Source organism: Gopherus flavomarginatus, chromosome 14, assembly GCF_025201925.1.
Source record: "Gopherus flavomarginatus isolate rGopFla2 chromosome 14, rGopFla2.mat.asm, whole genome shotgun sequence".
In the NCBI taxonomy this organism is placed as follows: domain Eukaryota; kingdom Metazoa; phylum Chordata; order Testudines; family Testudinidae; genus Gopherus; species Gopherus flavomarginatus.
Window position 1 is genome coordinate 24,818,782 of NC_066630.1, and position 25,261 is coordinate 24,844,042.

The 25,261-nt window shown below is 42.0% G+C and overlaps 1 protein-coding gene across 4 annotated transcripts in view; it reads right to left on the reverse strand.

Moving 5' to 3' along the window:
• SHCBP1 (SHC binding and spindle associated 1) overlaps nucleotides 1–25,261 on the reverse strand; it is a 96,646-nt gene that overhangs the window by 38,864 nt on the left and 32,521 nt on the right. For 3 of the 4 annotated variants that reach the window (XM_050923076.1, XM_050923075.1, XM_050923077.1), the window contains exons 2-3: nucleotides 23,677–23,744; nucleotides 23,050–23,120 (exon numbers count right to left, since the gene is read on the reverse strand). The exons of the other annotated variant lie outside the window; for it this stretch is intronic. In XM_050923076.1, coding sequence (XP_050779033.1) covers nucleotides 23,050–23,095 — 46 coding nt within the window. In that variant the 5' untranslated portion in view covers nucleotides 23,096–23,120; nucleotides 23,677–23,744. The remainder of the gene's footprint in view (nucleotides 1–23,049; nucleotides 23,121–23,676; nucleotides 23,745–25,261) is intronic. 4 annotated transcript variants of the gene reach the window in all.

Genomic DNA, 25,261 nt, shown 5'->3' on the forward strand with positions numbered 1-25,261 from the left:
ATTATAAAATTAAAATTGACATATTTAAGTCCTCAAAAGAAGACATATGAAACAGGAAGTCCAGGAGTGAAATCCCTGGCTCCACAGTCAATGGTTAAAAAAAACAAAAAAAAAACCCTCCCATTGACTTCATTTGGACCAGGATTTCACTCCAAATTTCAGACATAGGCTCCTTAATAGGGCAGCCTGCACTTGGACGATCAAATTGACTGAGGCACACCCACAGGAGTCCGCGTCCAACAGACCCTCAAAGACACCATCGCGGAGATCCTGCGAGACGCGGCCCAAATTGACTTCTTCCTGCTCACTTCCTGGCAAAAGATCAATGCCCTCAACTGGCTTTTGCAGCTGTACAAAACTTAAGTCGTCATAAGCCCAAGTAAATTGAATTTAGTGAAGAAACACAATTAAACCCTTGTGAACCTGTATAATTTCATTCTCTCTAAAGGCCAAAGTCAATTATTTTTAATGAAACATTGTGGAGATTCACATTTGAGACTTCTCTAGACCAGTTTCCCCTCATCCGTGTGTGTGCACACATATGTATATACCAAAGATGGAGTCATACTCATGGGTGGCACATAATGGAGGCTGGGGGAAGCTAAGCCTCCTCAAACCTCATGCCACCAGGATGGGGAGTAGTGGTGGATTGGGGGGAGGGAGGGCAGAAAAAAACTCCCCCTCTCCTGAGGCTGGAGGAGGACTGGGAGCACAAAGATTTTCTGCTCTTGGGGTCGCAGCGGGGGAGGGGAGAGAGAGGGGAGTAGCAAGCAGGGGCCATGGCTGCAGGGGAAGGGGTGGAATGGGGAAGAGGCTCCAGGCTCGGAGGTCCAGGCAGCACCGAAAACTCTGCTGCAGTCCCTCCCACCCCCGTGGCCTAGGTCACTCACTCATGCTAAGCATTCTTAAGCCTATGTCCTAGTATGGCTAAGCTAAAATCTTACAAGTCTCAGTTTTAGCCTATAGGCCTTGCAATTCAGCCATGCTTTACTTATATACCTACTACACTCATCACTCGGAAATATTTATTATTTCTATACTTCTAAATCCTACAATTCAAATCCATTGAACATACCTTGATTATATATGAAATAGCATATAAATTGACCATAACATCACATCATATACAATAAATGGATGAAAAAAAAAATGAATTGGTTACAACTCCCACATCTTTACAGCACCCTAAATAGCTTCAAAGATTCTTACTCCTTTACTTGTTGGGTGTTTATTTCCCACACATCACATACGCAGCTGGTATTGCTAAATCCCTACATTCTCAAAAGTACAAGTTTCATTTTGTCAACCTTTGTAGACTGCCCTCAAGGTAACAAGTTGTGACACGTTCCAATCTTTCTGCTCACAAAAGTTAACACAAGGATTCTGTTTCCAGTCACTTCTCCAGACATGTTTTGGATTCCTACCTAACAGGCCCTGTCCTTTTCACAGTGAAGACAGTGTGTAAGTGGAAGCAGAATCAAGCCCAATACATGGATTTTTCATTTAATGTATTATTATACATATATTGGGACAAATCCTCAGCCATGTTTTAATCTCAGGTTAATGGGAAATCTTTAAATCAAGGATATACTGTACTGAGACTCAATAGTGAGGTACATAACTGCACAGAATGAATTTCATGCGAAGGATCTGATCATGACTCTTGCCCACATGCTCAGGGTTTAACTGATCACCATATTTGGGGTCAGGAAGGAATTTTCCTCCAGGGCAGATTGGCAGAGGCCCTGGAGGTTTTTCGCCTTCCTCTGCAGCGTGGGGCCTGGGTTACTTGCTGGAGGATTCTCTGCAGCTTGAGGTCTTCAAACCACAATCTGAGGACTTCAATAACTCAGACATAGGTTAGGGGTTTGTTATAGAAGTGGACGGGTGAGATTGTGTGGCCTGCATTGTGCAGGAGGTCAGACTAGATGATCATAATGATCCTTCTGACCTTAAAGTCTATGAGTCTATAAGGTCTACTCACCGCATAAGCCTTATTTTGAGATCTGAAGTGGGACTTATGCACAAGATCTATGAACCCCATAAGCAGGGGTGAAAGTAACTTAAAGGACTTACCAGTATTCCAGTTTCTTAGGAAGAGGCATGGCCTCCACTGGAAGAGGCGGGGCCTTTAAATCCCCCGGCCCTTTAAAACACCCCAAGCTACCAGCTGCAGAGGCATCTGGGAGCCCCAGGGGTGATTTAAAGGGCCTGGGGCTCCCAGCTGCTGCTACTGCAGCAGAGACCCAGGCCCTTTAAATCACCATCAGAGCGGGCTCCCGGCTGCCGCTGCTACTCCGGGGCCCCTGGCAAAGCTTTAAAGGGCCTGGGGCTCCATTGCAGTAGCAGCAGCCGGGAGCCCTTGGCCCTTTAAATCACCGCTAGAACCCTGCTGCCGCTACCTCAGGCTCCAGCAGCAGGGCTCGAGTGGCAATTCAAAGGGCCCTGGAGGGTAGCAGCAGTGGGAGCCCCGGGCCCTTTAAATCGCCACCTGAGCCCCACAGCTGGAGCCCCGGCGTAGCAGTGGCAGCCAGGGACTCAGGCGGAAATTTAAAGGGCCCAGTGCTCTGGCTGCCGCTACCCCCCTGGGCCCTTTAAATTGTCCCCGGATCCCTGCTGCCAGAGTCCTGGGGAGGCAGCGGTGGGGCTCTGGTGGCTATTTTAAGGGCCGGGGCGGTAGTGGCTGTCACAGCCCTGGGCCCTTTAAATTGCCGCCTGAGCCCCACCACTGCTTCCCCAGGTCCTTTCAGTTGCTGCCAGGGGAAGCCTATCCACCCCGGTACGGCTCACTGGTATATCAGCTTACTTTCACCTCTGCCCATAAGTGTTCTCAAAACACTACGCCTCCTAACTGCTATCACTAAGCCAGGATAAAACCTCAGAAGGGTTATCTGGGGTCAATCTCTTCTTCAGATGCTCCAGAGTCCTGGTCAGTAATCTAGGGGGGATACATCCATGACATTACAAATGGCAACCTGATTGTCTTCAATGTTGATGTAGTAATATAAGTGAGAGCATTCTTTTTGGTCCGTCTATGTTGAGAGAAGCTGTGTAACAGGCAAAATGGCAGACAGGCAGATTTTCAAACAGATGTTACAATTTACATTGAATATACACCATATAGACCGATAGGAGTAAGTAGAGTTTGCGTAAACATGAAAGTTATAAACACAGACCCAGCTTTCTAATTAACACCAAGGTTAACTTAACAGAGGTGTAACATTGTACCGCGTATTGAGCACTGTGTTACATTTTGCCCCTTTCAGAATTTGCACTGCTATTGATGGGAGCAGTTGTTATTGCACCTGCTGCCACTCTGGCTTCCTGTCCCTGTGGAGCTGCTGACCATATCTTCAAAAGAATACCAAAAATGGCTTGGTTTGCAGTGATTAAAGACAAGGATGAAGTCATGATTACTGCAGATGCAGAACACAACAATTCATTAGACATCATTATGCGAGAAAGAAGGCGTGCTTGGAGAGAAAGAAAATTGCTTGCATTGATGATTTTGAATGATAACAGCACCTATTCACACACTGTAAACAAAACAAAATTAAATTTACTAATGATGCAGAAGAATGCAGCTGTTGGTAGTGGTGTGTGTTGCTTTGATAAATGTTTCCCTTTGTTTCAGTTAAAATTTTGGACATGCTATTTAAAAAGGATTCCTCCTATAATTGTGTCATAGCTCAAATGCTTTAGATTCCTTTTCAAAAGTCAGCTGTGTTGTTATCTTGAGAACCAAAGTGGTGGAAATTGCAGTCCTGACTCCTAAAACATAGCTGCTAAAGGCTGTCAGAAAAAAGATCAATTAGCACAAAGTGATTTCTAACAAACACTTGTCAAAACAGTGTATCACAGCACCTTTACAGACCTTAGGTGAGATGGGTTTGAAGCATTTGAACTCTGTTGCTTGGATTGATAATGGTGTGTAACAGGTAATCAGTTCATTTTGGATATTGTGGGCCAGATGGGAGATTATGCCAGTTTATATCAAAAAAGACTCTGCCCCTTGCTGAATGTATAGTTTTATGCCACTGCTGTGGATGAATTGGTTAACAAAATCTACCAAAAATCCTTATTTGCTCTATAAATCTGGTGATTAATTTGTGCACAATTAAAAAAGACACACTTGAAAACACACACAAATTCAGACTAGAAATAAGATAGACATTTTTAACAGTGAGGGCAATTAACCATTACAGCAAACTATCAAGAGAAATGGTGGATTTTTCATCTATTGAAGTCTTCACATGAAAACTGAATTCCTATCGGGAAGTTATGCTTTAGTGCAGGGGTAGGCAACCTATGGCAGTGGCACTCACACTGCCCGGGTCCTGACCACCAGTCCGGGGGACTTTGCATTTTAATTTAATTTTAAATGAAGCTTCTTAAACATTTTAAAAACCTTATTTACTTTACATATAACAATAGTTTAGCTATAGATTATAGACTTATAGAAGGAGACCTTCTAAAAATGTTAAAATGCATTACTGGCACGCAAAACTTTAAACTAGAGTAAATAAATGAAGACTCGGCACACCACTTCTGAAAGGTTGCCGACCCCTGCTTTAGTGAAACATAATTTATTGGGCTCAACACAGGAGTAACTATATTACATTCTGTGGCCAGCATTAGTCAGGGTACGTCTACACTGAAAAGGAAAAAAACAACAACTCAGCAGTGAGTCTCAGAGCCTGGGTCAACTGACTCGAGCTTGAGAGGTTCTCAATATGGGACTACAAATAGCAGTATTGACTTTTCCACTAGCATTGGAGCCCAGGGTCTCTGACCTTCCATGGGTATCAGAGCCTGGGCTCCAGCCTGAGCCCGAACATCTACACTGCGAGTTTTAGCCTTGTAGCTTGAGCCCCATGAACCTGAGTCAGTTGATTCGGACTCTGAGCCTTGCTGCCGTGGGGTCTTTATTTTTTATTTGACTGTGTAGATATACTTTAAAAATCTATGAATTGATACAAAATTCAGATTAAACTTACTAACCTTCTGGATCAATGTACTTCATCTGCCACTGTACTTGCCATTCACCTAGGGCCCCAACTGCATGAGCTGTTTTCTTCATCTTCATTGTTTAAATTACTATATATTTTATAAAAGCGATGAGACAATCTAGTCAGTCACTGGATTTCTAGGACATTCTTGTACTTCTCGTTCACTTTGTACTTTTAAAGCTTCCTCAAGGAAGCTACTGATACCCAAAAATATCTGTCATTGCATAGCTTTTAAAAATTTAGTCCAGGCCCTTTATACCAAAGTAGCTGAAAAACTCACCATCCAAAAATATTCTTCAGTAATTTCAAAAATATCTTTAATTCTAAAATCAAGTGTCTTTGTAACATTTCCTATTCCTATTTCGCACTAGATATTAGTGCCTGCAAGATACTGTTTTCATTTTAGTCAAATGCAATCTTATCTTTTGTCTAGCTTTTAAAATGTCTGTATGCTTCATGTTGTTTGTAAGCTTTTATATGGCACAGCTCATTATTTTGTAGCAATGCAGAACACTATGTGCCTGCCTAGATATTGTCGCTATTTCTGTACAGTCAGGGAGCAGAAAAGCAGAAGCACACATGAATCTCTTATTTCCAGATCATCAATATTGGCTTGTTGACAAAGTAGCCAAAGATTATCCTTCAAGAAAGATAATTGCTTATAAATTGTCTCCTCTTAGCTAACTTTATTTCTGAATACTTAAAAAAAAAACTACATTCATCATACGCATTACAATTATAGTTCATCAAAATAGCCATCAAAGCAATCATTGCAGCTAGACCTGTATGAAAAAATCTTCCCTGCTGCCAAGCCAGGGGAAAAAATGCGATGATGCCAAATTTGTTAAAGTCAAACATCTGGCATGTTTTCCTAAAGTCTGTTCATTTTTGATTATATTGAAAACTTGGCTTTTCACAGCTTTATAGTCAACAAGCACAATAGAAACAAGAACAAGTAAATCCCTACAGTATCTAAGATACTTATATGGCTTCCATCACTATAGCATCTTAGTGCCCTGCCCCCAAACATTAATGTATTTAGCCTCACAACAACCCTGTGAGGCAGGGAAGTGCTGTTATCCCCATTATACAGATGGGGACTGAGGCACAGAGAGGTAAGTGACTTGCCCAAGGTCACACAGGAAAACCATTGCAAAGCAGAGAATCAAACCCAGGTCTTTAAGACCAAACTAGTGATCCAACCACTGGACCAACCTTCCTTAGTGGAGGGTTACACTTCCTTAGGTGGGGGTCAGAAAAAAAATGCTTTCAAGCAAAGAGGATTGGAGCTTTATTCTTCACTGTGTTGCACCATTTTTGGTCATTAACAACCATAAAAGGCGAGTGCATGATCAGTCTCTAGGTCAGTCAGAATCTTGCCCCTGAGTTCAATGAACTTTGGATCAGGCCCTAGGTGAATGGCAAGCACAGTGGCAGATGAAATGCCTTGCTGACAAATGTGAGGAAATGCACACTGAAAGGAAAAAAAAGTGGATTTATTCATATGCATTGCTGGTTTGATTTTTACATGAACTGTAGCCACTCAGAAAAATGACCTGAATGCCACTGTGCACAGCTCAATGAAAACCTCAATGCACAGCAGCAGGCAAAAATGCAAACAATGTTAGGGTATGTAAGAAATGGGATACAAATACCACCAAACGTGTTATTCGGTCATTATATAAAATGATGGGACACTCTGACCTGGAATACTGTGTTTGAGGCTGGTCACTCTATTTCAATAAAAGATATAGCAGAAGGGGATTCAGAGATAAGTGGTGAAAGTGATCTGAGATCTGGAAAGACGTTGTACCATGGCAAACTGAAAATATTGGAACTGTTTAATTTAGGCTACATCTGCACTACAATCTCTGAGTATGATTCCCAGTTCACGTATGCATACTCACACTAGCTCAATGAGAGTAGTGTTAGCCGGGCAACGCAGGCAGTGGCAGCATGGCTTAGCTGTGCTGAGTAAGTACCCACGTGGTTCAGTGGGTTTGTACTCAGTGCTGCTAAGCTGTGTCACCACTATTGCTGCCTGTGCTACCATGGCTACACTACTGTTTATATTCACACTACTTTCATCACACTAGTACAAGTATGTGTACACAAACTGGGAATCTCACCCCTGGCTCATAGTGCAGACAGACCCTTAGAGAATAGCCAAAAAAAGTGTAAATAGGGTCCTCTTATTAACCTTTTATCATGATACAAGATACACATTTAAAACTGATAAAAGGAAATACATTTGTACACAATGCAAAATTAATAACACCAGGTATCACTGAGGGCAAGAGCTTGGTAGGATTCAAAAAAGGATTGGTGATGAAATCCTGACCCAAGTGAAGTCAATGGCAAAACTCCTGTTGACTTCAGTAGAGTCAGGATTTCACCCTACATTTTGATGTGGATAGTGAGAACATCCAGAGTTTTATTAGCTATTTTTTTAATCCTATCAAGGGCTATAAACTTTCATGCTTTACATTATAAAACCCAACCACTAATTAATATGGATTAGAAAGAAACTTCCCCTATGGATAGATAGTTCTTAATTGTCATTTATGGCAAGTGGTTCTCAACAGGGATGTGTGCACCCGTAGGTATACGCAGAGGTCTTCCAGGGGGTACATCAACTCATCTAGATATTTGCCTAGTTTTACAACAGGATACATAAAAAAATCACTAGCAAAGACAGTACAAACTAAAATTTTATATAGAGAATGACTTGTTTATATTGCTCTATATCTACTGAAATGTAAGTACAATATTTATATTCCAATTTTTTTTATAAATTATATGATAAAAATGGGAAAGTACGCAATTTTCCAGTAACAGTGTGCTGTGATGCTTTTGTATTATTAAATCTGATTTTGTAAACAAGTAGATTTTAAGTGACGTGAACCTTGGGGTACGCAAGACAAATCCGATTCCTGAAAGAGGTACAGTAGTTTGGAAAGGTTGAGCGCCACTGCTCTACAGGTCATATTGCACCTTCCTCTGCAGCATCTGTAAGCTGCTGTGCCTGTCAGAGACAGGTTACTGGATTAGATGGAGCACTGGTCTAAACTGGTGTGTCAGTTCCTATGTTCGTATACATAAGTAGCATACTGGGTGTACCCAAAGGCTTTAGATTCCTTATTGGACTTTCTTTCTTGGTCCACCTTCAGTCTTCATTTGTTGTTCTAAATTATATGAAGTGTGATATACGTTCAAGTAGGAAATACTGTGCAACCAGAAAGACTGTATCAAAGAAACAATTTCACAAGTAACAAGAGAAGAGCAAAGAGGTTGATTGTGCTCATTTAGTTGCCCAGGATGTGTTTCCTCTTCTTCCAGGAGATAAAGTTTCTCAGAAAAATACAAAGGTGAAATGTGTAGGGCCTGATGCTCATTTCCCTTACACCAGTGCTACATTTGTGTAACTGTTGATTTCAGAGGTTTCCCTGATTCACGCTGACTAAAAAGAGAATTAAGCCCCTCCCTCCTTTCCAGGATTTTCATGCTGACTTTAAAATTAGGTTTTTCAGCTGTAAATTGTTTTCATGGTTTTATTACACCTGTAAGTTAGGTTGTGATTCACCACGCCAGAAATTTGAAAGGAAAATATGGTTTCTTAACGTGCTCTGCGGAGCACTATAATGCAGCAGTAGTCTTTGCAAAGGCACATCAAAAGATTACAGCAGTCTCATGAGACAGAGCTGAAAGCATCTTTTGCCTTGAGGTACATGGCAAGTTTAGCCATGAGGAAACAGTAATAAATGAAAATAGTGGCAACAGTTTTTTCCTCGAGTAGATGCAGACATGTATTCCATGTGAGCGACTGGCAAGCAGTACCTGCAGGAAGTGGGACTTAAAGTCTATTTAAAGAAGGACTCCAGGATTGCCATCCCCAAGTTTGCATCCCAGCTGGATGCACACGTAATAGCATAATGGTTTACAGCAGTATGCAAAGAGGCTGCTCTCCAAATGTCCAATATAAGAATTGGATTTAGAAATGCTGTTGATGTCATCTGAGCTCTTGTAAAATGAGTTTCTACCAGTTGAGGAGACATAGCCTGGAGTAGTTCATATGCTGTCATGATTCAGGAAGTTATCCACCTGGAGATTGTTCCATATGCAGACTGAATGAAGGGTCAAGTGGTCTCTGCACAGACAAGGTGAGGAATGAAAAGGTTTAGTTCTATCCAGATAAAAAGCTAGACATTGTCTGACATCCAGTGTGTGAAGATGCTGCTTTTCTGGCATTGAATGCAGTTTAGAGAAGAACACTGCAGTAGCTATGTAACTTAGTTCAAGTGAAACTGAGAAACCACCTTTGATAAAATCTTACAGTATGGCTGAAGGGTTAATTTGTCTTGGGAAAACTGAATGTAAGGATCAATGCCTGCAACTCACAGACTCTCCTTGTAGACAACACCAGAGTTTTCTAGAACAAAAGGGGGAAAGAAGAGGTTGCCAGAGGCTCAAACGGTGGCCCAATAAGAGCCACTAAAACAATATTAAGGTTCCACAAAAGAACCAGCTCTTTAACTGGTGATGGAGATGAATGACTTCTTTCAAGAACCTCACTGCATGGAGTTTGAGAACACCAGCTTTCCACGGATAGGTGGATGAAATGTAGAAACTGCCACCAAGTGGTCTCTCAGTGAACCAAGTGCAAGACCAGAAGACTGAGAGTGTACCAAGTACTCCAAGATGTCCTGGATGCAAGCCAGTGTTGGTTGAACTCCCTGGGCTAATTACCATGCCGAGACTCATTTCCATTTGGCTAAATAGGCTGCCATGGTGGAGCACTTCCTGCTATTAAGCCAGACCGGCTCTGAACATCGTGCCTCCTCTTCATCTAGCTATGCAGCATCCACACCGTGAGATGCAGGGAGCCAAGAGCTGGATGCAAAAACTGACTACTGCTGAATCAGTAGGTTGGGGTGAAGAGGATGGAATATAGGAGGCTGACTTGATAATGCCTCAGCCACACTGGAGCAATAAATTTGGCACAATCCAATTTCAGCTTGAAAATGACCTGAGGGAATCGGAATTGGAAGAAAGTCATACCAGAGGCAGTGTGCTCCCCCTGCCTCTTGACATAATACAGCACAGTGATATTGTTGTTGAGTATGCGAACTGCTAAGCCACTGATGTGATCCCGAAAGGCGTGACAGGCACTGTAGATGTCATGAAGCTGCACGATACTGATATGTGGAGAAGCTTCTCATTCTGACTAAAGACCCTGAACTTTCATCGAGTTCACCTGCACTCTCCAACCTATTAAGGAGACATTGGTGACTACAATCCTGGGTGGCACAGGCCCCAGCACACATTATCCTGAATTGTCCAACACAGTAAGAAGTCCAGAATTGGTGGGAGAAGTCACACTAGCATGTCCAAGGGATGGCAATTCGGACAATAGACCAACTTTAGACACGTCTGAAGAGGACACAGGCACAGCCTGGCATATAGAATTACCTCTGTTCACATGGCCAAGCAAACTTAGGTATATGTCGGCTTTGTTTGATGGTTGAGACTATAGCTCTAATCATAGGGGGTAGATTGACTGGAATCGCTCAGTCAGTAATAATGCTCTATCCAGACCCAATGGACTCACAAGCAATCTCGCGTTGCGGCTAGTACTCATGGCGAGATCAATGTCACACTCCTCATGCCTTTGTAGTTTAAGGAATAACTTCACTGCCTCTCGTGATGTGTTAGTAAGAGCGAGCAGCATACTATCAACAGTTTGGGATCCATTCCTGCACCCTGAAGAGGCAGGGCACGCAATACCCAAACCATTGAAAGATGGTGCCAAATGCTAATGGAAGCACAGGGATTGCTGGGATGTGATGCAATGCATCACAGGGCACTGGGACAGGACCAAGGATGCCCCACAAACCCCTCCACCTTCCCACAACACTTAACGGCAGAAAAGAAAGAAGTGCTCTGTGGGATAGCTGCCCAGAGTGCAGCTCTGAATACCAGTGCAAGTGCCGCAAGTGTGAACATGCTATTGTGTAGGCAGCTGACAGTGTGAGCATACAACAGCAGTTTCCCTTCAGCGCTCTCTGAGTGGTGCTGTAACTCCTGGCGCTGTAACTCTGCCAGTGTATACATGCCCTTAGCTTCAGGTTATTAATGGCAAAACCACTTTAACTCTTGACTTTGTAATATGAGCTCTGATTAGCATGTACAATGATGACTAAAGTATATTTACATAAATTCTATATGTAGGTAGGCATGTGTGGAATGTTTCATTTTGGTACAATCTTTTTGAAACCCTTGAAATTTTTCATTGTAACATGGTATTATGCAGAGAACCATATTTTTCAGTATTTGATTGGCTTTGTGGTGGGATAGCTGCCCCACACCCATGTGAGAGGGGGATAGGGTAAGCCAGAGAGGCTGCACAGGTCCACAGCCAATCAGGAAGGGGCTTACTGAGAGCCAATCAGGGCTGTGATTGGAGACAGCCAATCAGGGCTCAGCTGGGCCATATATAAAGGCTGCCCAGACTAGTAGTAGGTAGTCTGTCCCAGACCTTCATGGGGGGAAGGTGTGTCTCCAGAGCAGGAAACCAGCACCAAGGATTGCCCAGTATTTCCACAAGAGTTTCCTGGAGATGTCTGAGGGAGATCCCCATGAAGTGAGGGAGTCAATCAACAGCCTGTTCCACTGCTCAGCCTAGGCATGTGGTGGGAGACGAGCCTGCTTTCTGCAACTCTCCTGCCCCCAACAACTTGCTTCAGCAATTCCCAAAATCAAATCCATTTACCAGGGGCCTCCTCTCTTGTTTGCGCTTTGCCATGATCCAACAGCTGTGACTGACTAGCTTCCTCTGGGGTAGAAAAGAGCTCTTCGCTGCATACATCTCTGATCTCTGAGTCATGCTCTGCCTCTAGGTCCTCCTTGTCCAAGATTTCCTTCTTCTGGCTCGATTCACTCTTGACTGGCACATGAGCCACCAAAGTAGCTACTGTGGCCTTTGCAGTGGAGGTGAGGTCACTGCCAAGTGTTGTGTCCAGCTCTTTGTAGAACCAGCAGCTTATGAGTGCAGCACCAGAGCAGCGGTTTGTCTCCCATGCCTTGTGGTAGGTGTTCTGCAGCTCTTTCACTTTTATCCTACACTGCAGTGTGTCCTGGTCATGGCCCCTGTCTGTCATGCATTGTGAAATCTGTCCGTAGGTATCATAATTACTATGGCTGGAGTGCAACTGAGACTGGACAACCTCCTCTCCCCAAATGCTGATGAGGTCCAGCAGCTCAGCTTTGCGCCAAGCAGGGGATCGTCTTGTGCACGGAGCAGGCATGGCCTCCTGGAAAGATGCCCCAAGACCACTGCATGTATCAGTGAGCAAACAGGAAGGGGACTTTCAAAATTCCAAAGGAATTTACAGGGTGAGGATAATGGTTGGTTACCTGAGAGCAAGGCAGTAGAGTTCAAACTGATGACCAGAGAGGCGAGAACAGGCATTGTGGGACACCTCCCGGAGGGCAATTGCAGCAGTGTAATTGACCAGGGTGTCTACACTGGCACCTCTGCACTGTAGCACCGGTGCAGAAAGCTCTATGCCTCTTGTTGGGGTGGGTTTTTTACAGCAGTGCAATTGTGCAGTTTCTGCGCACTAAGTGGTTTGTCTGTGTACACCTCAGGAGTTACAGCACAGAAAGCTGATTTACTGCGCAGAAACTTGCCAGTGTAAACAGGGCCTGTCATAAACAGATAGCTAAGGGTTAATGTTCTTTTACCTGGAAAGGGGTAACCTGAAACACCTGACCAGAGGACCAATCAGGAAACAAGACTTTTTCAAATCTGGGTGGAGAGAAGTTTGTGTCTAAGTTCTTGGTTCTTTGTCTTGTGCCTGTACTCTCTCTTGGCTATGAGAGGATTTCTGCCTCCTGCTTTTCTAATCTTCTGTTTCCAAGTTGTAAGTACAAAGACAGGAAGACCATAGGTTTGGTTTTTTGTATTTACATGTGTGTAGTTGCTGGAATGTGTTAAATTGTATTCTTTGTGGATAAGGCTGTTTATTCATATTTCTTTTAAGCAATTGACCCTGTATTTGTCACCTTAATACAGAGAGACCATTTTTATGTATTTTTGCTTTCTTTTTACATAAAGCTTTCTTTTTAAGACCTGTTGGAGTTTTTCTTTAGTGGGGAACTCCAGGGAATTGAGTCTGTGCTCACCAGGGAATTGGTGGGAGGAAGAAGTCAGGGGGAAATCTGTGTGTGTTAGAGTTACTAGCCTGACTTTGCATTCCCTCTGGGTGAGGGGGGAAGAGAGATTAGCTCTTGGTACTTCTGTTTTCCAGGACTGGAAATAGGGAGGGTGGAATCCCTCTGTTTAGATTCACGGAGCTTGCTTCTGTATATCTCTCCAGGAACCCAGGGAGGGAACACCTGGAGGGGGAAAGGGAAATGGTTTATTCCCCTTTGTTGTGAGACTCAAGGAATTTGAGTCTGGGGTCCCCAGGGAAGGTTGTTGGGGGGACCAGAGTGCCCCAAAACACTCTAATTTTTTGGGTGGTGGCAGCTTTACCAGGTCCAAGCTGGTAACTAAGCTTGGAGGTTTTCATGCTAACACCCATATTTTGGACGCTAAGATACAAATCTGGGAATTATGTTATGACATGGTGGCAGCGGTGGGAAAGATAGAATCCAAAAGCCAGTAGAAATATTATATTTTTCTTTTCTCTGCTAGGGCTTTTAAGCAGAGAGAAACAGTTTGGTTTTAAAAGGAACCAGAGAGAATTTTTTTCTCTGCTCTCTCTCGCAGTTTCTGGCTTGCATATTAAGCAAGGAACCATTAAGGAACTATTACGGGTCTTTTGTCAGACAATAGCAGGGCCTAATACCTACATAGTGCCGCAGAAGTTCATGTAGCCTAATAAACATAAAATGAGACAGGGCCTTGCCCAGGGAACTTCCAAGTACAACACAAATAACTTAAAGATGAGGAATGAGAGGGCAAAAGCAGTAGATATAAAGAAGAGAGTGGAAGAAGGATGTGAACAAGGTGCTTTGTGCACAAGCAAGCAGAGACTGTTCCAAATGCAGAAACCATTGTGAAAAAAGTCATGAAGCTGAGATTGTCAGGAGCCAGTTGTGCAGGAGCATGAAAGTTGAGACAGGACAGGTTGTCTAACCACTTTTTCTGTGTATCAGAAAGGAATGGATAGAAGAACACAGCAGTGTTTGGAAGTGAAATGCTCTGGAAAAATTAGATTGGTCCAGACATTAAGTATGTGCTATATTTCTATGTGATCTTATTTATCTAAATCTCCTGTGGCAAGATTACTCCACAATTAAAATCTGTCGAATAATTTGATACAGTTGCTACATCTCTCACCCCTCCACCCTACAAATACATTTATCTTCATAGCACACAGTTACCATGGTTTCTAGGTGCAAAAGATAGCATTGGGCATAAAATCCAGGTATTATTTCAGAGCCACTTAATTTTGTATATCACTAATGACTTGGAAGTGCAAATAGCATGCACAGACACAGGAAACCAGTGTCAAAATCATTGCATTGTGTAGATTTAGCTATCTAAACATTTTCTAATCGGTCAGATACTTTTCCTGTGATTCAAATTTTTTCAGTCAATTTAACACATCTAGTAATGACTCATAGGCTTGATTTTGGGCTAGTCTACACTGGCAAGGCTAAAATGCTGCCACGGCAGTGCTTTAACGTGGCTTGTGTGGTCTAAAAAAGCCACCTCCACAAGGGGTGTGGCTCCCAGCGCTGGTACACTGTCTACACTGATGCTTTACAGTGCGGAAACTTGCTACGCTCAGGGATGTTTTTTCACACCCCTGGACAAGAAAGTTGCAGTGAAGACAAGCCCTTTGGGTGATATTCCATGATATTTTTAAACTATACTAACAACCTGCCAATTTACTAAGGGTATGTCTACACTGGAAACTTCAAAGCGCTGCTTCGGGAACGCTCCCACATGAGCACTGAGAGGGAGCTCTCTGTGCTCCTGGTAATCCACCTCCACAGGGGGATTAGCTCTGGTCTAGGCGCTCGGAGCCTGTCAACACTAGCGCTTTAAAGCGCTCAGCCTTGCTGCAGCCCCCTGAGCCAGCAAGTTAGAGCGCTATAACATGTAAGTGTAGACATGCCCTTTCTATCAGGTATGTCTGGTGATTGGCATTAGACTAGCTATATGCAGTGTAATTATAACCAGGTCAGTCCAGGATACAATGGGTGAGGTAATATCTTTTATTGGACCAACTTCTGCTGGTGAGAGAAACAAGCTTTCAAAGTCCCACAAGTCTATAACCCACTAATCCCCTCTTTTTGTCCTATGACTGCAGAGGTGTTAGTGGGCCACTAACTTGAATGGTCCCTTACAGCATGTGGTCACTACTTATGCTAAACAATCATTTTGCTGTGATGCTGGGAGTTCCTTTCCCAGACCTGACAAAGAGCTGTCTGTGGATCAAAAGCAGGTCTCTCTCACCATCAGAAGTTAGTCCAATAAAAATTACCTCACCCACCTTGTCAGATTAGATTTATGTTAAGGTCAAAGATTGAATCAATTCATTCCTAACTAAAACAAGGGACTTAATGTTACCATAACTATATAACCTGTCCTATTTCTGTCTTGTGAGCCAAAATAGCTCTCATAACTGCTCCACGCATTACATCATAGTCAGCAATTCCTGAATTACTAGAGGAAACTGAATTTCTTCAGTGCTAATTCATGGTGATGTTTAATTAAACACAAGACATTAAACACCAGAGCTTTTTAAATCCCCAATATATCAAACAACTAATGATCAATCTGACTAAATAATTAATTGTAATAGTTTTCATATGCCATTTTAAAACATTACAGCTAGAGTTACAGAGGGTAGGTGTTGACTTCCTCACTGACCTTTAGATGTTCAATGTATAAATCACAAATTAGCACATATCTGGTCCTATGTTGGCACCTTGTATAATTACAATTTACAAACAGCACTCAAATAAGTTTAAAAAATATTGTAGTGGGTTTTTCTTTAAGTTCTGGTGCATCTAAAAGGGTAGATTTTACCCTGAAAGTAAAACATTTCCCTCTGAGAATTTCAGTTCACATTCTATATGCACTTCACATATTAGAACACAATACTTGGGAGTCAAGAATTTTGCCGTGAAAAACAAATTGATGCCATGAACACCCGCTCTTTTCCACTGTAGAGTAAGCTCGAGGACATGACAAACACAAAATTCCTGTTTTTTCATGCACTCTCCCAATGACCTTTGCAAACATCAGGTACTCTAGGCATTATTTTTAGAGTGGATCTGAGAAAGAGGTTTGTTTTTTTGTTTAAGTCCACCCTTTGACACCTTCCCCTTTATTTACAGTATAGTGTTGAATCTTTCCCTTTCCACCACCCCCCATGTATTGTTAATCTTGTACATATAAAGACAATACAACCACCTCTGATTTATGGTGTATATGAAGCAAAGACGGATAATTTCCAAAATATAAGGAAGAGTCCATAGGGCAAAGGATGTGAATGAGGATGGTGCATTTATTACATTTAGGGTGAGATTTTTCCATTTGCCTAATTCTGCTCCCATAAAGTCAGGGGCATTTTAGCATTGATTTCAATAAGAGCAGAGTTAAGCTAATCCTGAGCACTTTTGAACACTTTGAAGTTGTTATGATGAGATTTTCAAAAGACAGGATGTCATGGTATAATCCCCCACTCTGAACCTTAGCGTCCAAAAGATGGGGTACCAGCATGAATTCCTCTAAGCTCAATTACCAGCTTAGTACTTGTAGCACTGCCACCAACCAGGAATTCCAGTGCCTGGTACACTCTGGTCCCCCCAAAACCTTGCCCGGGGACCCCCAAGACCCAGTCCCTCCGGATCTTAACACAAGGAAAGTACACCCTTTCCCTCACTGTTGCCTCTCCCAGGCTTCCCCTCCCTGGGTTACCCTGGAAGATCACTGTGATTCAAACTCCTTGAATCTTAAACCAGAGAGGAAAATCCACCTTCCCCCCTCCTTCTCTCTTCCCCCTCCCAGACTCTCCCTGACAGAGAAAGTAATCCTAACACAGAGAGAAAATTAACCTTTCTCTCCCCCTTCCCTCCTTTCTCCCCACCAATTCCCTGGTGGATCCAGACACAGACCCCTGGGGTCTCACTAGAATAAAAAAAAAATCAGGTTCTTAAACAAGAAAAGCTTTTAATTAAAGAAAGAAAAACAGTAAAAATTATCTTTGTAAATTTAAGATGGAATATGTTACAGGGTCTTTCAGCTATAGACACTGGGAATACCCTCCCAGCCTAAGTATACAAGTACAAATTAAAATCCTTTCAGCAAAATACAAATTTGAACTCCTTCCAGCCAAATACACATTTGCAAATAAAGAAAACAAACATAAGCCCAATTCGCTTATTCTACCTAGTGCTCACTATTCTGGACATATAAGAGCCCGTATTGGAGAGATTGGAGAGAAACCTGGTTGCACGTCTGTTCGCTCTCAGAACCCAGAGTGAACAACAACCAAAAACTAACAGCACACACAAAAACTTCCCTCCCTCAAGATTTGAAAGTATCCTGTCCCCTGGTTGGTCCTCTGGTCAGGTGACAGTCAGGCTCACTGATTTTGTTAACCCTTTACAGGCAAAAGAGATATAAAGTACTTCTGTTCTATTAACTCCTACTATCTGTTTATGACACAGGATGTCTGTCATTGCCTGATATTTTTCTCTTTCTTCTGCCCTCTATGCTCCAGGTCCCGTAGGTGGACACAGAGGGCTACTGATTAGGGTGACCAGATGTCCCCTTTTGAACAGGACAGTCCGATATTTAAGGCCTCCTGACCCCTAAAGCCTTAAAGGTAAGGTAAATAAAAAGAATCCAACTACACAGTATTTCTTTTTAACAGGGACTCAGTCAACTTGATGTTAATTTGAATGTTTGTACTGCGTAGTTCTGATTGATTGCCATTGAACTTGCTTGAATATGAGTAATTTTACCAGGTATCTCCCATTCAGCATAGGGAAATATGGTCACTCTACTACTGACCATACCCTCTATGGAAACATTTGCTCTTAATGTACATGAAAATTGGAAAATGGCTAGTTATTGAGACATTCTCAACACTAAACACTTAGATGCTTATTTCTGCTAGAAATGGGACTAAGCCTCTACAGCAAAGCTAACTCTCCTCTCTGCTTCAGGCTTTGGAGAAATTAAAATCTGAATCTAAACTCCGTGACTCAGTCCCATCTTTCCATTAAGGGACGCGCTATCATTTAAAAATACCTGGAATACATCTACTTTGTGTCTGATGCAGTACAAACTTGACAGTAGGTATCATTGGACATCAGACAAAGGCAGCTGAACCAGAGGGAGGAATGTGGCTAAGGAATCAGAGCCAGGCCCCACATCCATTTGTTTTGTAGCTAGATGCCCTTGAAAATGGTTTGCTTTGTAAGGAACACCAATATCAGTTCCCAAATGAAAAGAGTTCTGCTGCCAATGACACAAACTGTTTACCTTTGCTATAGGTGATTCCACATGTTGCGAATATTGATGACTATGTTGGGCAGTTGCATGAGATGTGGAACTATCCTGAGGACAACGCATATTGCTGATGTAGAATATCGTAAGGGTGCCCCTGTAATATATTGTAGGTCTTTTTCTCGAAACCTTCTTGCTTATGTGTCAGACACAGTGTAAAAAGTTTTCAGCTGAGTGGGTTCCTCACGCCATATCCTCAAGGATAGTGAGGGCTTTTTATAATACCTTGACTTGCAACAGTAGTACACAGCCTCTTGAGCATGAGACTTGGTATAATAATAATCTTTTATAGTGGATTCCAGCAGGGTTGTGCCTCTGCTTGCATCTTGTGCAGAATGCCTGATCACTTGTAATCATTTAACACCTACGCTGTCGTCTTTATTCTTTCCTCTGGCTCTCCATAAAGTGGTGCATTGATTTTTAGCTGGTCCCAGTGATTTACATTCCTTTAAAAAACCTCACTATATTTGATCCTCATACCCTAGGTATTTGCATTCTGACACCAAACAACCTATGGTGTAATGATGGCACCTCAGAAAGATACCTGGTGACTGAGACATTATCATGTTGGTCCTAGGGTGTGCAATTCACCACTTCAGTCTCAGCCCATCCCACCCCACTTTCAAGAGCTAGTTCTGCAAATTGCACTGCAGAGTAACGGGGTTCACCCACTTAGAGTAATTTGCAGGACTGGAGCCTTTAAATAATTTATTGAAACTTCTTTTCCAGCAGTCTGTTTTAAAGCATTCTCTGTCCCACTGATACCACTTTGCCTTTTACAGACTGGATTGGATTTTTACATTATAGGCCAGATTCTGAACACAGTTTTTATAACAGAACTTTCATTGGCAGGACTCTGAATTCACACTAGTGTAACTGAGATCAGAATCTGGGCTCATGTATTTTCCAAAGTTTTATTTTGCTAATCTTATACTCATCCATTTGATTAGAGCCTAAGGTAGGGGGATGTATCTTTATAAATGAGACTGTCACTATAGCTGTTGTATGTGTATTATAGCTAAAAAACCATAACATTAGGGTCCAGTTCTAACTCTATCTTCAGTTAGTTAGGGACAGATTCTGATACTGTTATCCCTGTTGGGTAGCACCTTACATCACAATTAGCCCCACTTGACTTCAGTAGGACTAGTCACAAAGTCAGGTGCTGTTGGAATTATTATTAATTTAGGATACGACTAGACATTAATTTAACCCTACATTCTTTTATACACAATTGCGGTAAACATGCCTAAAAGTCTAAACAACAAGCCATTTACTACATCCAAACAGTGACAAACATTTATAAGAAAGACTCTCCTTAACTTGCACTATTGCAAATTCCACAATACTAGGCTTCCACTGTAGTTTTGACAGTGGGAGCCCTGGCAACCGTGGGGCTGAGAGCAGGAGCTTCCACTGTCAGCTGATGGCGGCCCTAGGTCCCTGCTCTCAGTCTCAGGCCGTCAACAGCAGGCAATTTTGGAAAATTAATAATGGACTTAATTACAGCAAATAAGGCCCCTTACTACTTTTCTGTAGTTTTCCATGGCTTGTGTCCAACTCAGCTGCAGTTTTTGGACAATCATACCAAAATTCAAGTAGGGCCTTATTTAAAAGCATTTGATCAAAATACTCAAATGGACTAGACGCAGGAGTGCTTAGACTCATGTTGGTCAGCTCCAGCTTGGTCAGGCAGTTATTAGCAATGAACCCCTCAAGATTTTACACTTCATATCCTTTAACAAACAAGTGATGTAATTTTTTTTAGCTAAGTTAGCAACAGACACAAGTTTTGACCAATTTGGGGTCCTTGCCGATTAAACATGCACAATCCTTTCTCATTAACTATGCCTGATATTTGGGGCTGCTTCTTCCTTCTATCTTATCAGTTACCTTTCAGGTTCAGCTTTTCCAATTAAGTCATATTCTTTCAAGGCTTTCCAACAACTTTAACAAAACCTGCACTTAACACACAGTTTTTTCATTAAACTAAGCTAACTGAGCATGAGGAAAGGGATCGGAATCTGGCTCTACAGTCTTATCTTAGCAAGAATTATAGGATGAGGTAGGGTTTCTATACCCATGAGAAGCCAACCACCGCTAGGAATAATCCATTACAAAAAATGGGGAGTCCTTTTCAAATTTATACTTAAAATAACAAAAGACTACAAGTAAGTATATATAAATATTAACTTAATGTAGCCATTACACTCCAGATCATGCAAAGCAGGGAAGAAGTGGAGGAAGGGACAGAAATCCAACAATGAACGAGCAGACACTTACATTGTAGTTGGGTTCTTTAGTCACAAGACTTAATCATTGCTTTTTTCTTTCCCTTTGCTTTTCTCAATTTTTTATTTATATATATATATATTTTAATTTCAACCCCATACACTTTTCACTCAAAGAGAACAGGAGTACTTGTGACACCTTAGAGACTAACAAATAATTTGTTAGTCTCTAAGGTGCCACAAGTACTCCTGTTCTTTTTGTGGCTACAGACTAACACAGCTGCTACTCTGAAACTTTTCACTCAGTGATTTGTACAGATCAATGGCACAAGATACAACACTTCATATAAAAAAACCAAAGAGCCTGATCCTATTCCTATTGAAATCAATAGGAATTGTCCCATTAGTTTATGTGGGAGCAGGCATGTCAAGTGTTAAATTTTATTAGAGCCAAAACAAAATGTGCAAGGCAGGCTGATCAGAAGGCGGCCTGAAGCAACTGGAATAAGCAGTCTGTGGTTTGAAGGAGCTTTGTCAGTGTAATGAGAGCTGAAATAGTGATTTTTACACTGAGTGACCTACACTCTGTTGTCTGTATGGCTGTGAAGCCTGCTGACCACCTGGGAAGGGTACGCCAACTGAGACTAGCTCAGGAAGCAAAAAACAATGCTACATTTTGAATGAGATAAATATAAATGAACTAACATCAACATATCAAATGAGAGGAACAAAGAAAACAAAAGAGTATGAGTCCAGAAGGGACCAGCAGTATCATTGTTTTTCTTATTTTCAAGCTGCCTGGAGATTAAGTGAAAAGAGCTGTGGTGAGGCCCTCATGCTGGTATTACTGTCATTGTCCTGCTGAGCTTAAGTACCAGACAGGCCAAGCCATGCCACCAAGTATTTCTCTTTATTATGCAAAGGTGACATCTGCATGATCATATTCTATGCAGCTAGATAGAGGAATCCTGAGGGAAAATTGCCCTGACAACCTGTACAGCCTAGACTTCCACACATGCTGATCTACTTCAGAGGAATGGTGTAAGAGCTGCTAATTCATAGGGAACAGATTGTGAATCCTTTGTTTTTGTTGGATAACCTCTTACTCCGTGATTAGTCCTAGTAAGGTCAGTAGAACATCTTGCAGAGAGAGGCTTTATGCAAACTAAACAGGTATATCAGATTCTGGTCCTAACTGTTTGTGAAACACTTTAAGAACAATTTGAACTGCTACAAAAATAATGTAATAAGATTAAGTCTCAAACCATCAGTGCAGTCTGAATTGACCTCTATGCTTTAGAGATATCAGTAATCAAGGATCAAAATCTTCAGTCTTTCTTCAGACTAGTTCACTTCCCAGTGAACTCAGGTTACAGAAGGTTGACTGTGAGAAAGCAGACATGATCACTGGAAATCTGTGAGGGCCTAAAAAAAGGGGGGGCTTTTAAGGAACGACTGGGGAGAGGGATGGAGAACAATTGGAGGGGAATTTGAAATGTTTTAACCTTTGCCTCTTGCAAATTGACAGACAGCCATTTTATCTGTGTAATGGTCCTCGCTCAGAGGTTGGTCGAGAAGCATGGCCTAGTGATCACAGCCATGACCCAGGACCAGCAGAAGGATTGTTGGAAGGGGAGCCCAGGTCCCTCCACTCCACCAAGCTCCAATCCAGGGCCTTTTGGGGCTACCAGTGGTCTGGCAACTGAGGCTGCTTAAGGCTGTCCTCACTGGACCACTTTCTATTTCCCACCCCCACCCGGCCAGCTCAGTCCATGGATTTCCCTGTTGGGGTAATCCACACCAAGGAAATAAAAAGGGATTACCAATGTCCAGGGTCCATGCAGGGCAGAGGGTGATACTTCCCTCTCTGACAACTGCCCCAAAGGGGCCCTCCCTGAGGGAAGGGAGGACCCACCCTAGAAACCATCAGAGACTAATCAGCCTTCCCTCTGCTCTGCTGGAGCAGTGGAATGCATGTCTGCCCTCTCATGAGCTGTTCCCCTCTCTTTTAATTCCTCCATCAGATGATACATTTGCTGGCTGAGCCCAAAATAATCTCTTAATTTCTTGTTGCCCAGTGTAGGGTTTGTACACGGATCACAACCTGTCATGTAATAACAAGCTGCCATTGATACTTCATGCTGCATTTTCTGACAGTGTTCAACTAGGAAAAAATCCATTAACCTTTGTAATAGGGATGACACATGCATTGCACGGCCAGAAGTGAAGCTTCTCCATTGATATCTATACACAAACAAGAATCTGAACTCACCATTCCTCCCTGAAGAGAATTTCCTGGTCAGCATCTTGAGTTTCATCTAGATGAGAGATGAGTCCCTTCACCTAGTTTAAAAAGTTAAGGGATCAAGAGAAGACAGAGGAGACAGCAGCTTGAATGATTCAGGGATCTTCAGTATTGCAATGGTCAGAAAAAAATGGGCTGTGTGCAAGTACAAATTCAATAAGACCCTGATTCAGGACAGTACTTAAGCACATGCCTAATTTTAAGTATTGTTTGCAGTGTTGTTGTAGCCGTGCTGTTCCCAAGATATTAGAGACAATGTGGGTGAGGTAATATTTTTGATTGGACCAATTTCTGTTGGTGAAAGAGACATAGAACTCATATTTAAATCAATGGAAGTATTCATATGCTTAAAGTTAGGCATGTGTTTAAGTGTCTTTCTGAATCAGGTCCTAATAACACTTTGCTGAACTGGGATCTGAAAATGAATATGAAAAATCCGGACGGGCTTTCATCCTAATCATTTCTAAGCACCTGTCCCTTCGAGGTGTTGCATAGGAAACAAGACATAGAAAATATTACACTGTTTACAGGAGTGAATAAATCAGTATTACATACATACTTGGCACACTTTAATGGTCCAGTGCATCAACTTACTTTCATTTCCACTGTTCCATTCTGTGTGATAGCCACACACAGTGGGTCTCCTGCTCAGTCACCAGCAGCTGAAAAAGAAATTAACAGAGGCCACCTGTATGCACAGAGCTCTTTCAAGTTGTTAGAGAGCTGCAGGGTGAAAATGATGAGTAGAATATAACATTCACTGTCAGCTTTCCTGCCAGGCCTGAGGGAAAGGGCTGCTGATTTCAGAAGCAGAGCTGTAGCCAATCTCTCTTGTAACAAAGAAAGAGGGAAATGTTAGAAAAGACTGGAAAAAAAACTAGAAGAGATGAAGAAAATGCTTGTGAAAGGAGGGAAAAGCAAAAGAATAATGGAGAGCTGGAAAAGGTAGGGAGAGAAAAGAGGTAGGGAAAGACAGAATATAAAGGACATCAAGGAAAGATGGACAACAATTTTCATGTATTTGTGTCAAAATCCCCAGCAATCAAGACTCTATTGTTCTAGGCACTGTACACACATCATTAAAAGAGTCCTTGCCCCAAAGAGCTTGCAATCTGAATTGGTATGACAGATGGAGGGGGATCGGATGCAATATATAAGTAGTCATTTAGACCACTGGTTTTCAAACAGGAGTACATGTACCCCTGGGGGTACTTAGAGGTCTTCCAGGGGTACATGTCTAGATATTTGCATAGTTTTACAATAGGATACATAGAAAGCACTAGCAAAATCATTAAACAAGTCATTGTCTGCATGAAATGTTTAGTTTGTATACTGCTCTATATACTATACACTGAAATGCAAGTATAATTATTTTATAATCATAAGGTTAAAAAATGAGAAAGTAAGCAAATTTTCAGTAATAATGTGCTGTGACACTTGTCTTTTTTTGTCTGATTTTGTAATCAAATAGTTTAAGTGAGATGAAACATGAGGTACACAAGACAAAATCACATTATTGAAAGGGGCACAGTTGAGAGCCACTGTTTTAGACTATCAGTTCTATGGGGCAGGGACTAACATTTGCTGTATGTTTGCACAGCACCTAGCACAATGGGGCCCCGAGCCAGTTGGCCTCTAGGTTCCATTTCACTATAAATTTAAATAGGAGCAATCACTGAGGTCACATTAGTTCAATTGAGGGAGATGATGTTTGTTTTTTATTTTTGATTATTGATGTATCTATAAAAGGGGAGATGGTGGAGAGAATAAGGCAAGGGAGAGGAGAGATGGGGAGGAACGTTAAGGGCAGGAGGAGAGAGGGCATTTTTTCATATTTAATAATCAAGTTTCATGTTACAACAGCAAATATGATGTTTGTCTCCACATAGAAGGTGAAATCATGGCCCCATTGAAGTCAACAGCAAAGTTCATATTGACTTCAATAAGGCCAGGATTTCACGCACAGATCTTGCATCTATGGGGATAAGGGCCACAAGCTGCATTATGTCCAGCTCTACCATTCTCTATACCAGTATTCTGACCACTCAATTTAAATGCACAACATTGATTTTAACTTTTTTCACAATGAAAAAGGCATTTCCAGTTATTTTGAGCAGACAAGATTTTTGTTCAATGCATTGATATATTTTCATCTATATGAATTAAAATTATTTTTGCT